The following is a 14,154-nucleotide window of genomic DNA, read 5'->3' on the forward strand; positions in this document are numbered from 1 at the left end:
TCATCTCCACGTCCTCCTCCTCACACCTGCTCGGTGGGTTGGGGGCTGTCAGGGGTGCCCCTGGGCCTGGCTGGTGCTGAGGGCACCCCCACCCAGCCCTCCCGTCCCGGCCGCACCGGATGCGCAGGATCTGCTTTGTGTCCTTCTCGCTGTAGGGGGCGGTGGAGACGATCAGCAAGCGGTCCAGGAGGTCGATGGGGATGCCATGCGGGCTCTGGTAGCTGGTGCCTCGGATGCTGGGGGAGGGGAGAGGGTGCTGTCAGGGGAACTCTGGAAACGAATAGAGAGAGGCCTGCTCTCCTGGCCCTGCATCCTCCAACCACTGCCCCTCTCCCTGCACCGGCACCCACAGCGCCTGCTGGTGCACAGGCAAGCTGCCGTCACCTAGCTCCCATGGTGCAGGATTACCGCTTCAAGGTCCCAGGCAGCCTGACGCCAGCTCGATGGGAGTGGGGGCACACTGTGGGGCTCAGGAGTGGCAGTGGCCTCTTCTCCGTGACTCCTGGAGTAGTCCCCGTGCCCTCACTCTTGGCCACTGACCGGGATGTGCCCAGTCTGGCCTTTCTCTCAAGCCCAGAGCAAGGGAAAATCAAACGCTGCCCTGCCACCTCCATCACTCGGCCCAGGGCCACTGCTCCTGTGAGGCCAACTCACTGCAAATCAAGTCTCACCCACAGGGAGCCTCGAGGCCGCAGGGCGACTGCCCCACGGGCTTCCTTTCAAGGGTGCAAATTTCACCTTTCTCCCAAGGAGACTGGTTGGCAGGTTTGAGCCACCAACCTGGATTTTGGTCAGCAACTGAGTTCCTAACCAGGGGTCCCCTAGGGCTTCTCCTTCCACTGTGGCATGTGAATGTGCACGCCAACCAGGCCCAGGGTCCTCGCTCCCTTCTTAACCCACAGCGACCATGGAGGACAGAGCGGGGGCCCACCCTGTGGGCATCCCGTGATGGGCTGTCCATTCAGCCACGGACAGCTGCTGGGCATGAACAGCACATAGTTTTTACCTCCACGCCACCAGGCAGCCCTCCCCCTGGGCTCCAAGGGCTTGGTGTCCTTCTGTCAGTCCCCCTACCCCCACCTCTCGCTGCCTAAGTCCTTTGTAGATGGATCCCTGGAGCTAGTCCCAGAAATGTACGCAGCAGGCAGACTGGCCAACCGGGGGCGGGTGCCCCAGTAATGACTCCGGGTGGGGTGGTGGTGTCGGGGTAAAGGGGTGCAGTGCTGGAGTCCACCACCCTCAGACCAGACTGCCCCAGCAGGTAGCCAGGCTTGCTGTGTGACACCTTGGGGCCCCAGGCCTCCGCCACCTCTCTCCAGCTGAAAGGTGGCCGTAAAGCGATTAACAGCCAACTTTAGGTTCCTAGCATCCTAGGGCCTTCTGGTCAGCAAATGGCCACGGTCAGCAGATGGCATGGGAGGGGCGGGCTGTTGTCAACCTGGCATGGCCCCGTGGCACCCTGGGAGGAGCAGCCGCACCAAGGTAGCTTGGCACCACTGCTTCCAGGGCTATGGCTCAGGGCTCTTTAGGGACAAGGCCACCACGTGGACCGAGCGGCTGGAGGGACAGGCTCACCGGGTGATGCCACGGTTGGTGGCCATGATGAGGACGGGCGCCATGTCGCTCTCCAGCGCTCGGTTGAGGAAGGAGAAGCTCTCGATGTCCAGCATGTGCACCTCGTCGATGAACAGCACCTGGGGCGGCGAGGGGGCTCAGAGTCCGCCCTAGGCCGCTCCCAGTTCCCGCCCCACCGTGGCCCCTGCCTCTCACCCCGGGAATGATCTCCGCCTTGCCCTCCTCACGCCACTCGGCCACTTTGGCGTTGATCTGTTCACGCACTTCAGACTTGATCTCTCCCGTGTCGCCTATGGGAGGTGGGGAGCAGGCATCAGGGAGGTGGGAGGAACAGAGCGGGCAAAGGCAGAGGGAGGGGGGCACTGGGGTCTGAAAGATGACAGGGTTAGAGGGGCAAGTCGGCGGGGTCTAGAGTGTCCCTATCTAAGGACAGCGAGGAGCGCAGAGGCACGCGGGATGACCCATGGAACCACCACAGGCTCTGCCCATCCCCCGGGAAAGTCAGGGCTGATTCCTAGAGGGTGGAAGTGCCCCCTGCTGGTTTCCGAGACTGCCACTCTATGAAAACAGAAAGCCTGGTCTTCCTCCCACACGGCGGCTGGTGGCTTGGAACTGCTGACTTGCGGTCAATAGCCCAACGTGGAACCCACTCCGCCATCGGGGCACCTCAAACTCCCACAGGAGGAGGGGTGCGGGGCTCACCAGAGAAGAGCGCCAGGAAGCCCTGTGTGCGTGAGTTGATGACGTCGATCTCGTGCAGGGACACAGTGTGCACCACCTCCTTGCGCTTCTGAAGCTCGCCGTCCGGGCACTGTACGAACTTGGTCTGGGGGCCGGGGAAAGACTGGGCTCAGCAGGGCCTCAAAGGGGGAACCCCTAGGGGGCTCCCCAGAGTGGAGGCCGTGTGACGGGGTCACCTAGAACCCCTCCCCTGCCCTTCTCCACTCAAGGTTGGTCAAGATGGCACAAGGGCCTGGGGCTCCTGGGGGTGCTAGGATGGGGTTGCTCACAGTGCCGGGTTGAACGGCTTCCCACTGGGAAGACTCTAAATTACTGGGGGCTTCCGCCAGGGACCAAGCACCCCTCCCCCACACACCTGGGAGCCCATGGCGTCATAGTCTCGCGCCCGGGTGAAGGAGCGGCCCAGCTTGGAGATCTTGCCTGTGGCCTTGTCAATAGTGATCACGTCCCTGCGGGAGGAGAGGGGAAGGGCGGGGCGTGAGCAAAGCCAGGGCCCCTAGCTGCCTCACCACCCCTCCCTCCCCGCAGCAGTCAACCTCTGCTCACCCGGCCTGGACCTTGTCCTTGGTCAGGGACTCGATCATCTTGGTGCCCAGGTCATAGATGGTCTCCATCTCTGTGGTCTTGAGCGTCAGCTTGCCCACTTTGGAGCCCTGAGGAGGAGTGTGAGCTAAGAAAGCACACTCGCCCCCAGCCCCCCAATGCTGCTGGACCCACCCCACCCCCGGCAGACAGAGCCCATACAGTTGCAGAGTGGGCTCAGGCCCAGGATCCCTTGGGGGCTGATGGTGACGGTTGCGAAGCTAAGCCTATGGCGGCCACGGCTTCCTGGGTGTGCGTGGGCCGACCACGGCTCCCTGGGTGTGCGTGGGCCGACCACGCCACCCACTTTCAGTGCCTGCTGCTGGTTGTGTGTCAGTTCCAACCCCACTGCTGTGGACTCACAGAGACGCTGCAGGGCAGAGTACAACTGCAGAGTGCACGGGTTTCCCAGGGCATGGCCTGCCACGTCCTTCTTCTGCCGAGCAGCTGGTGGTTCAAACCACCTGGATTCACCAGCCCAGTCACTGAACCCCTTGGCCATTACAACTCCATGAGACCACAAAACCACGAAGTCCATTACCAGCCAGTCAGTTCTGACTCACAGAACTGGCCCCTGGGGCGTCTGAGGCTGTAAGCCTTCAGCCAAGCAAACAGCCATGTCTTTCTCCTTTTGACTGGCTGGCGGCCTCCACTCGCTGACCTTTCTGGTTAGCAGTTGAGTGCTTAACCCTTGTGCCACCGAGGCTCTGATCAAACCCACAGGAGAATTAAGAAGCTGTCCCGCCTAGGCAGGAGCCCTGGTGACAGTGGTTACGTGTTGGGCGGCTCCCTCTAAGGTCAGCAGTTCGAAACCACCAGTTTGTTCTGCTGGAGCGAAACGGGGACTTCGGCTCCCCTAGAGTTTCAGTCTCAGAAACCCACAGGAGTAGGCCCAGGCCCACCCTGTCCTAGGGGGTTGCTCCCGAGTTGGATTTGACTGGGTGGCAATGAGCTGGCATTTGGAGTACCCAAGCCTTCTCCCTGATGGGGGCACCCCCAGGCTTGGATGTTCATTGGCCAAACTCCCCGGGTGCAGTGTCAGCTGGGCCCCGACTCACCGTGCCCGTGGCTGGCCGGTCGATCTGGATCTCCACCACCTCCCCTTCGATGATCTCGGTCTCCTCCCTGGGCAGACGGCAGAGGTCAGGCAGTGGCCCGACCTGGGACTGCTGCTTCCATGCCTCCTCCCCCTGCCGCGCCCGCCCCCCACCCCCGCGCCCCCCAGCTCACTTGATGCGCACGCCGATGGACCTCCGGAAGGCCTGTGTCAGAGCCTCGGTCCTGCTCATCTCCAAGGAGAAGATCTCGCTGCCCGCAATGGCCGTGAAGGGGGTGTCAGGGCCCAGTGCCTGGGCCATACCTGGGGGCAAGGGGCCTGGGTAAGTGGGGGGAGCCTGGTACCAGATGCTGCTCCCCACCTTCTCCAACAAGAAGGGGTTGTGGCAGGGGGCCCAGACTAGACAGCCCCCTACAGTCTGACGGAGACAGACTCCCAAAGCCTAAAAGCTGGTTAACCTCAGGCTGAGGAGTGGGTGGGGGTGGGGTGAGTGGGGCAGGGAGCAGCCATGAAGACCCATGACTCAATCAAGTCCCAGGTCCCTGGCTTTCGGCCGTGTGATCTTGGGCAAGTCTCATTTGCTGCCTGTGCCTCAGCTTCCCTTGATAAAACACAGGCTGATGGCAGAACGAGTTTAGTCGACAATGTCTACCTGTAAAACCACCTGCTCTTTTAAGATCGACCTCAACGGGCCGAGATGGACACTGTCCCAGCCCAGGTGTAGGTAGGACTGAAGCCTTTGACTTGGTGTAGTAAGAGACAAGGATCAAGCAAAGTGCTAACTCGGTGGAGATGCCTGGGTAGGGTTTTGAAGGATGCATAGGAGTTTGAGGAGGGGGTGAAGGAGCAGGATCACTGGTGGACTGTTTCACAGGCTGTTAGCTGTCACCACACCTACTACCTACCTTCCCCTGCTTTCTTAGTTCTGGAGCCCTCTGTTTAATAAGGCAACAATAGCCCAAATTAAAAACAAAACAAAAACCAACAAATTTATATACAATGTCCCAGCTCCCCTTGCAAGTCGGGCCACATGATTAAGTTCTGGTCCAAGAAATACAAGCAAAACCATGTGAGATGCACAAGAAAGCAGCTTAGAGTGTGCTGTCTCTAAGACATACACCCTCACTGTAATTGCCTTCCTTCTTCAGGCTGCCTGGAGTCTGGGTGGGAAGGACTGGAGTTTCCGCAGCCCTCTCGGGCCATGAGGTTAGGCTGATGTGGAAGCCAGTGCAGAGGTAGAGGCATGAAGGTACCAGGTGTCAGAGGACGGATCAGCATGCCCTCAGAGACCGAATTCAGATGCTTCGACTTGAGAATGGACCCTCTTTGTGTGTATATCAGTGCCCTTTGGGACTCTCTGTCAACTGCAGCTGACCTTGACCCTGCCCGGGGCTGAAACCAGGAGAGTCCGGCCCATGCAGTCCCTTACCCATGGCGATGGCTGTCTTCCCTGTGCCAGGCTGCCCAGCGATGAGGACCGCCCGGCCAGCAATCTTCCCTTCTCGGATCATCTCCAGCACCACGCCCGCTGCCCGCCGGGCTGCCAGCTGGCCCACCATGCCCTGGGAGGCCTGTGGGAGGACAGGCGTGCGAGGAATGGTACTGATGTCAGGCTGGGGTAAGAGCTGCCTTCCCGCGGCTCCACCCTGGCCGCTCCTGAGATGAAAGAGGGCCCCTTGGTGGGGCCATCTAGCAAAAGCCACAGTACAGGCAGACAGCAGACCTACACCACCTCCCCATCTCATCTCCTCCACCCTGACTTTTTAACATCACAGTGGCACGGTGGGTGGCTACCCACATGCTTGGCACTCCGTGAGAGAAAGATGAGATTCTCCGCTCCCCTCCAGGCTTAGTGCCTAGGAAAAGCCAACAGGCAGTTCTGCTCTACCCAGAGGGTCACGGGAGACCGAAATGACTCCAGAGGTTTGCTGCGTTTGGTTTTGGCCGTTGCCCCTGTGGCTGAATTTTATGATCAGGTGGCTCCAAGCCTGGAAAGTCACAACAACCCTCCCCCCACCACGCCCATTTCCTTAGGACCCCCAGTCAGAGGACCCCCACGAAGGTGGCTTCAAGCCCCATCCCCTCTTGCTCTACCTGCCGGGGCTCCAAGGCGTCGTCCAGCCCCAGCCCCCGGATGTGGGAGTGAGCACCTGGAGAGGGAAACGGGACACGGTGACCACCAGCTGGGGACGGGGCGGGAGTGGGTGGGGAAGGAGAAGCAGACTCCCACCTCCGAGGCTGTAGGCAGGAAGGCTGACCGCAGTAAACACTCGGTAAAAGGGAGCAGCTCGCAGGAGAATGTTCTAACTCAGTGCTTCTCAACCTGGGGGTCGAACGCCCCTTTCACAGGGGTGACCCGATTCATCACAGCAGCAAAATGACAGTGATGAAGTAGCAACAAAAATAATGTTATGGTTTTTTTTTTTGGGGGGTGGGGGGTTGGTCACCACTACATGAGGAACTGTATGAAAGGGTCCAGGCATGAGGAAGGTTGAGAACCACTGCACTATACTGTAATATGGATGGGGTTGGGGGACAGGGGCTCAGTGAGGTCAGGTCCTTTGCTTGAGGCCACCAAGCCAGGAAGGGAAGCAGTAAGACAACTTTGTCCCAGACAAGCAGTCCATCAAATCAAATAACCAAATCACTGCCACCCAGGTAATTCCAACTCACAGCGACCCCAGAGGACAAGACAGAACTCCCTCTGTGGGTGTCCGAGGCTATAAACCTTTACAGGGGCAGAAAGCCTCATCTTTCTCCCCGGGAACGGCTGGTCGGTCTCTTAACTTTGGACCTTGTGGTTAGTGCCATGCCCCCAGGGCCCGTCTCAGTCCAGGGCTTTGCCAACCACAGCACCAGGGCCAGCCACTTGTGCTAGTGAACGAGGTTACAGGGCACAGGGCTGCATCCCGACATACCGTCTATGGCTACTAGTGCACAACTACAAAGGACCGCTGGTGGCTCCACAGTTAAGTACTTGGCCGCCAACTGAAAGGATCTGTTTGATGCTGTCACATGGGGGTGCTCTGGTGTTGGATTTGACTCCTAGGCTCCCAGGCAATAAAGTGGGGACTGGGGGGGTCTGGTGGAGCAAGGGTTAAGTGCTTAACTGCTAACTGAAAGGTCAGGGTCTCAGCTGCTCCTCAGGACAAAGGACCTGCTGATTCCATCCAACAAACGAAGACAAGCAGGAAAGCCCAAGGGGCCAGTTCTGCTGCGTTGCTGGGGGGGGGGTTACTCGGACAAGGGCACTGGCTGGCCACCTGGCAGTGACCAGATCACAGAGAGGATGGGCTCTGGTCATTTCAGAAAGCCCCATCGACTTGAGCTGGCCAGTGAGTGTCAAGGGCCCGACTGCAGGACGCATGCACCCTGCCCTGAGCTCCGCAAACTGTGGGTGTGATGAATCCAGGGGGTGCTTCCAGGACACCCACACCCAGTCCCTGGCTGGCCTTTCTTACAGCCAAAGGATGAATGAATGGGGCAGGTGCACCAACTCAGGATAGATGAATTAAGGAGCCTAGTGAAGGCCAAGTCCCTTCTGAAGGCTGCCCCCTGCTGGCCCTGCACAGCCACAGCCAAGACTTCCCAGGCTCAGTCCCCTCCTCTGAAAGGGAGAACAGTTGTGGGCAGCCTGTGGCACACTTTCCCCGACTAACGCTGGTGGGGTCGTGGGGTCGGTGGTTAGTTAGCGCGTTTCAGCTGGGACTCAGCCAGACCCCTCTCCCACACCCACAAGGGCCCAAGGGTGGTCCATGCCGGACACTGGCATGTCCAGCAGCAGTGAGGCCTGGGGTGGGGGCCCTATGAGCACCTCCATTTCATGGGGTACAGGGGTCAGGCCGCCCCCCTGGCAGAGGTCCTGGAGAATATGTGCTCAGTCGACAGAGACATCTGAGCCGGCCAGGCTCACTCACCAATGCGCTCAATCCTGGTCACATCTCGGATCTCTGGGACCTTGGTTGTGGCCGCCTGAAAGGAAGGGCAGGAAGACTGGTCGGAGAAGCCCCTGAGAAAGTCTTTGTCCTCTGTCCACCCCATCTCCCCCCTTCCTGGGCAGGCCAGCCACTCTTCCCCTCCCCACCGTCTCCCACTAGTGCGGAGTTGTCAGCCCCTCCCACCAGGGAATCCCCAGAAGAGGAGTGTGGAGTTTCTCACTTGCCCCACCCCATCCCACAGGCCCGAACTACATCCCGATCTTGGGAGCCCACAGGGGCAATTCTACCCTGCCCTATCGGGTCACAGTGAGCTGGAATCAACTCGATGGCTCAAAAAGCAAAAAAAAAAAAAAAACCCGAAGCCTTCACTGCCATCTACCCACAGCAACCCTATGGGACAGGGCAGAAATGCACCCGTGAGGCTCTGAAACCTTAACGCTTTACGGGAGTAGTCTCATCTCTCTTCTGCCAAGCGGCTGGTGGTTTCGAATCACTGACCCTGTGGATAGCAGCCCAACCCTTACCGGCTAGGCCATGCGGGCTGTGAGGGGCTGTTTTGGTTTGTTTTTAATCAAACGGGCATCATCTACACAAAGTCAGGGGTTAAGGGAGGAGGAGGAGGAGGAATGGACACAGGAGGAAGTGGGCTGTGTAACGGTACAGGTTTTTTCCAGCAAGTTGAAAGAAAATGTATGAATTGGCGAGGGTAAAACCGATGTAAACCTTCGCCTCACACACGCCTCCCCGCCCCCCAAGTTTCCTATGATGCTCTCCAGTCTCGGGGTGCCCATTCTCTCGTTCAGCTCAGGGCTCACTAAGCGACTTGCACACAGGAAAGGTCCCCAGCTCCTGCGTCTCCCTTAGAATCGCAACGTTCTCTGAAGGTTTGGAAGCCCTGGACACCGCCACGCTCAGCAACCTTTGGGGCAGGCGACTGCTACACAGGCTGCTGATGCTTCCAAAGGGGTTCTGGGAGTTGGAGTTCCCCCAGCAATGACGCGATCAAATCTGACCAATGAGGCCACGAATGCCCACTTCAACCCAGGATCGCGGGGTCCCAGCCCCCAGTCCCCTCCTCCCTCAGACCCAGGGTCCAGGCCTCCAGCACTTCCCTTAGACCCAGGAGTCCTGGCCCCCCGCCCTTCTTTCCTTGCGTCCAGGAGCCTTTGCCCTCGGCCTTTCTTCCCTTGAACCCGGGGGTTCAGACCCCCAGCCCCCTCCTCCCTCAGACCCAGCGGTCCAGAAGCCGAGCGCGAACACTCACGGTTGCCATGATGCTCACTAACCGCCCAAGTCCCGGCGGAAACGGAAACGCGCTACGAACGCGGCGCTGTGGCCCCTCTAGGCTTTCCGGTCCTCCAGAGGTCTCGGTAGTGTCTCATAAATATGCAAACACCCCTTGGAGGGGGCGTGGAATCACGCTTCTGCCCCGCCCACCCACTGAGGCTGAGCTCGGGGGCGGGTGTCTGGAACTTGTGGGTCCGTCCCCAATGCCTCCTGGCTCCTCCTCTGGAGACCCAGCCCACCTCTGGGCCGACTGCGAGATCCTCAGCACCACTAAGAGCCTCCACACGTCTCCCACGCTCCGGCTCCTCCCTTCCCATCCTCCTTTCTTCACCCCGCCCCCTCCGCCTCTTCCGCCCCACTTTGGGGCATCCAACTTCAGACAGACAGACCTGACGGCCAATCGATCCCGTGAGCCGCAGCAATAAGCACCGCCCCCCGCGATGATGTCACGGTTAAGACCGTGGAGGCCTTGAGCGAGCCAGACCGGGACCACCAATCAGAAGACGCGGGAGCCCCGCCCCCGGACACGGGCCAATAGCGTGACCGGGGGGCGGGCACCGCCTCCTGGCGGCCGCCAGGGTCCATTGCAGCGGAGCCAGTTTGCTCAGTGACGCTGCGGCCGCCGCCAGCCTCGGTTTAAGCGTTGCGGCGCGAGGGGGTGCGGTCATGCAATAGGAAGCCAGAAGTATTGCAAGCTTCCGTGGGACACCAGTTACCGGGTCCCTGCGTCCTGCTCGGTTCATTTCTCGGACACCTCCGGGGCCCCCACCTGTGGCCCCCGGAGTCCCCTTCTCACGCGAGCTATGCCACTCAGCCGCAGTTTGTCCATGTCCTCCCTGCCGGGACTGGAGGACTGGGAGGATGAGTTTGACCTGGAGAACACGGTGCTCTTCGAAGTGGCCTGGGAGGTGGCCAACAAGGGTGAGCGCACCAGGCTCCCAAGAAAGTGGGGGGAGGGGGGGCTTTCCACGGGAAGAGCAGCCACGAATGGGGGCCGGAGTTAGGGGTGACGTGACTCCCGGGTGCTGGGCAAGAAGCCTTTGACTCCTGTGCCCTTGGGGAAAGGCTGAGGTATTCCTCCTGGGCCTTGGGAGGAGGGTTGGTTCGCTTGATTGTTAAGATGCAGAGGGGCTGTGGCGAGATGCTTGATTGTTAGATTCCAAGAGGCTGCGGGGCCAAGCCCGGGGTTTAATCCTGCTCAAATACTAGGTTTCGAAAGGGTAGGGTCTGAGAGACCTGAACGGGGAGGGGGAGTCGGGTGGGAAAGGGACTTGTGAGTTCCCATCTTGAAAGTGGGGGGGGGGTTCAGACCCCCTGAGTGCCAGAGGGGGAGGGACTGAGCTGTGTAACCGGGAAAGGTGCCTGGACTTTGGCGGACGCATCTGGGGAACTGGCCGCTTGAGAATCGTGTCGCCAAGTTCTCAAGTCCAAGGGTGGGGACATGGGGTCCAGTGCAGAGGGTTCTTGGGAGTAGAGAGGCCTGGGGCCTGGGCACATGCGTACTGCCACAGGGGACGGTTGGGGAAGTCCTAAGTTGGGCAGGGGCTGGGCCCTGGGATGGGAGTGGCTGGGGGCTTGGATTTCTCCCTCCCAGCTTCTGGGTGTGAAGAAAGCTGGGGCTGGAGTCAGGAGCTGGGCGGACAGGCTCTTCCAAAGTGAGGAGGGGGCTGGGGGCCTATCTTTCCTAGGTCTTGAGAAATGGAGGGGTCTCCCACCATGGGAGGGGTCCAGGGAACATGGAGTCCGAGACTGCCAGGTCTCTGGGTCTGGGATGAAGTCAGGGCCAAGGGCCAGGCCCTAGGTGCCTGGGTCCCCAGTGGGGGAAAGGAGACTGGGAGACAAGTCACACAAGCTCCCTAGGGGTGGGGTGTGACAATTCAGGCTTCTCTTGGACAACCTTGAGGATCTGAGTGGAGCCCAGAAGAGGGACTCGCCCTGGTGCGTCCTGAGAATTCAAACCCAATTTCTGAAATGGGAGCTCCAAGAAACCCACTCCTGGGGGCCTTCGGCTTCTAGCATCTTTGGACCCCTGATGTCCTAACGCCTGGAGATGGAAGAGGCTAGACCCTCATCCCCGTCCTCCCTCGGACCCAAGAGCCCAGGCTCCCAGCCCCATCCTCCCTCACACCTGGTAGTTCAGGCCTCCCCTCTCAGTCCCAGAAGCCCTCTCAAAGCCAGAAACCTCCTCCTTCCTCTGCCTCAGTAGCCAGCCCCTTCTTTTCAGAATTGGAAGTTCCTTTGGGTCTCCAACCCCCTCTCCAGATCCCTAAGCCCCTTCTTCCATAACACCCAGGAGTCAGAGCCCCCGGGCTCCTCCTTCCTCTGACCCAGGAATCTGGCCTCCCAGTCCGTTCTTCCCTACCCCTGGGCTCCAGGTCCCCCCACCCCCACTCCACCCCCCACCCCCATGTCCTCACACCCCACTCAGTCCCAGGTGGGCTGGCGCCTGCCCTCACAGTCTTGGGCCCACAGTGGGTGGCATCTACACGGTGCTGCAGACGAAGGCCAAGGTGACAGGGGATGAATGGGGTGACAACTACTACCTGGTGGGGCCGTACACCGAGCAGGGCGTGAGGACCCAGGTGGAGCTGCTCGAGCCCCCCACCCCGGCCCTGAAGAGGACCCTGGACTCCATGAACAGCAAGGGCTGCAAGGTGGGCCATAGTCCCTCCGAGAAGGGCGGTGGGGGGGGTTGGGGTTGGGTGATAAACCCCCCAGTCAGGGAGAGGGGTATGCAGGGATGAGAGAAGAGGCAGGGCTTAGACAGCGCCAAGGAGGGAGGGACGGGCCCAGGATGAGCCGGCACGTTCCCAGGCAGGTTGATAGACAGGTAGTTACAGGAACCCCGAGGGACTATGGGTACTGGACAGAGATGCATCCAAGAGGCTGAGATGTCAGACCCTCAGAGGGGGAGTGAGCGCAAGCGAGTCCTGGCTGGACAGCCAGAGGGCGCCGACATCAGACAGGTGTGCAGGAGCCTCGATCTTGGAGCCTGAAGTTCCAATTCTGCTGCTCTGCTTCCAGAGGGCATGAACTTGGCTAATGGCCCTGTCAGGGGCGTCTACCTCAGGGGCTGCTGGGAGGATGAGCCGACCCTCATTATAAAGTCCGGAGCCAAGTTGCTGGCACCACATTTGAGGGACTGTGAGCTTTTATCACCCTGGCTATTATTATCATTAGGGGAATCAGAGGTGGGGGGGTGCTGTGGGCTGCTAACGGCAAGGTCGTGAGTTCAAACCCACGAGCCGCCTCCAGGGCGGACAATGAAACTGCTCCCTGACAGATTTTACAGCTCCAGAACACTTATCTAGGGAGGCTAGCAGTTGGAACGGACTTCCCGGAAGTGGGTATTTTTATTGCTAGCAGTACCAGCAGCGGCATCGTTTCTGTAAACAGCTGAGTTGGCAAGCTGGGATGGACGGCGGACAGAAGCCAAGGCGTCCCAAGAAGTGATGGCAGCCCCCCGGGGCTAGAGTAAGCAGGTTGAGATGTTTGTTTTCAGAGACTGTCCAATCTTCAAGGAGCGGGAGAGGTAGACAGAGACACCCAGAGAGGGAGTCTGGAAGGACAGAGAGGTGACCTCGGGTTCAAGACCACGAGGGGAGAGGCCCAGAACCCCAGCAGGGGTGAGCACTGTGGGATGCACCCAGAAAGAACGTTCCAGGACCAGCCCTGAGATAGGAGAAGGAGACGCGGACAGACTGGAACAGAGTCAAGGAGAGCCAAATACAGCCTTGCCTCCCTCCATCCATCCCCATTCCCTGGTTTGGCATGGGGTTCGGTGTCCCTAAGGAACTCCAGGGCAGCCCCATCCCTCCTCCAGGGCAGCTGCTTTCCACGTGCTGGGGGCCTAAGAATAGACCCACCCCCAGCACCCGGACTCCACCCCCTCGGCTCAGGAAAAGAAGCGACAACAGCTGGAAGGGGGAGGGGCCCTGGGGTCAGGCTATCTGCCCCGCCCCCCACCCCCACCCCACCCCGAGGCAGAGAAAGGCCAGGTTCTTGGTGGCTGTGGCAGCAGGCCCAGAGCAAGGGCACCACAGTCTCAGGAGGGAAGCGGCTGGCCCCACACGTGTGGCAGGGCCTGAGATAAGACGACCAGGTTTAGAAACCCCGGCAGGAAGGCACAGGCCTGGGCCACTGAACAGGGCACGTCAGGCTCCTTATGCCGGCCGGAAATAGCAAAATGGGCCTGTGTGCAGGCAGAGAGCGGAGGCAGCAGGTGAATCACAGATGAGCAATGCGGCTGAGGGTCGGGGATGGGGGTGGGCAAAAGAAATGTGGCCGAGAGGACGGCAAAGGAGAAGAGACTAGTAGAACAGATGGTGGGTGGGAGGGGGGAATGGGCTAGACCTGTTTCTGAGCATTTCCGAGACTTTTTTTTTTTTAAATACTGTTATTGGGGCCTCTTACATTTCTTATCCCAATCCGTACATTCATCCAGTGTGCCAAGCACCTTTGCACATATGCCGCCATCATCATTTTCAAAGCATTCTCTTCCCACTTGAGCCCCTGATATCAGCTCCCCATTTCATCCCCCTCCCCCGCCCACCATCCCTCCCGAACCCTTGATAAGTTATAGATGATTATTTCCATATCTTATAGCATCCTCTGTCACCCCTCATCCACTTTTGCATTATTCATCCCCCCCTGGGAGGGGGTTATAGGTTGATCCTTGTGATTGATTCCCCCTTTCTCCCCTAATCTTCCTGGTATAACTCACTGTTGGCCCAGAGGGGTTTATCTATCCTGGATTCCCTGTGTTTCCGGCTCTTGTCTGTAGCAGTGTGCATGCTCTGGTCTAAACTGATTTGTAAGGAAGAATTGAGGTCATGATAGTAGGGGGAAGGAAGCACCAGAGAACCAGAGGAAAGTTATGTTTCATCGGTGCTATACTGCACCCTGACTGGCTCATCTCTTCCCTGTGACTCCTCTGTGAGGGGATGTCCAATTGTCTACAGATGGGCATTGGGT

General features: G+C 59.5%; 2 protein-coding genes across 2 annotated transcripts in view; one reads left to right on the forward strand and one right to left on the reverse strand.

Moving 5' to 3' along the window:
- Position 1: 1 nt before the first annotated feature.
- On the reverse strand, positions 2-9,200 carry RUVBL2 (RuvB like AAA ATPase 2; the record flags this gene model as incomplete). Its single annotated transcript, XM_045292639.1, has 13 exons — positions 9,158-9,200; positions 7,873-7,927; positions 6,050-6,105; positions 5,385-5,526; positions 4,129-4,258; positions 3,957-4,023; positions 2,863-2,969; positions 2,672-2,765; positions 2,278-2,401; positions 1,771-1,865; positions 1,576-1,694; positions 117-236; positions 2-26 (listed from the first exon to the last, which is right to left on the reverse strand). Coding segments are annotated over exons 1-13 (1,143 nt in total), but the record flags the coding sequence as incomplete, so codon positions are not given.
- A 607-nt stretch (positions 9,201-9,807) lies between these two features.
- GYS1 (glycogen synthase 1) overlaps positions 9,808-14,154 on the forward strand; it is a 22,399-nt gene continuing 18,052 nt past the window's right edge. Inside the window, exons 1-2 of the mRNA XM_045292640.1 lie at positions 9,808-10,101; positions 11,653-11,834. Of these exons, the coding sequence (XP_045148575.1) occupies positions 9,984-10,101; positions 11,653-11,834 (300 nt within the window). The 5' untranslated portion in view covers positions 9,808-9,983. The remainder of the gene's footprint in view (positions 10,102-11,652; positions 11,835-14,154) is intronic.

The sequence above is a fragment of the Echinops telfairi genome, unplaced genomic scaffold (genome assembly GCF_000313985.2).
Source record: "Echinops telfairi isolate 266 unplaced genomic scaffold, ASM31398v2 ScPeMD7_655;HRSCAF=1070, whole genome shotgun sequence".
NCBI classification, from domain to species: Eukaryota; Metazoa; Chordata; class Mammalia; order Afrosoricida; family Tenrecidae; genus Echinops; species Echinops telfairi.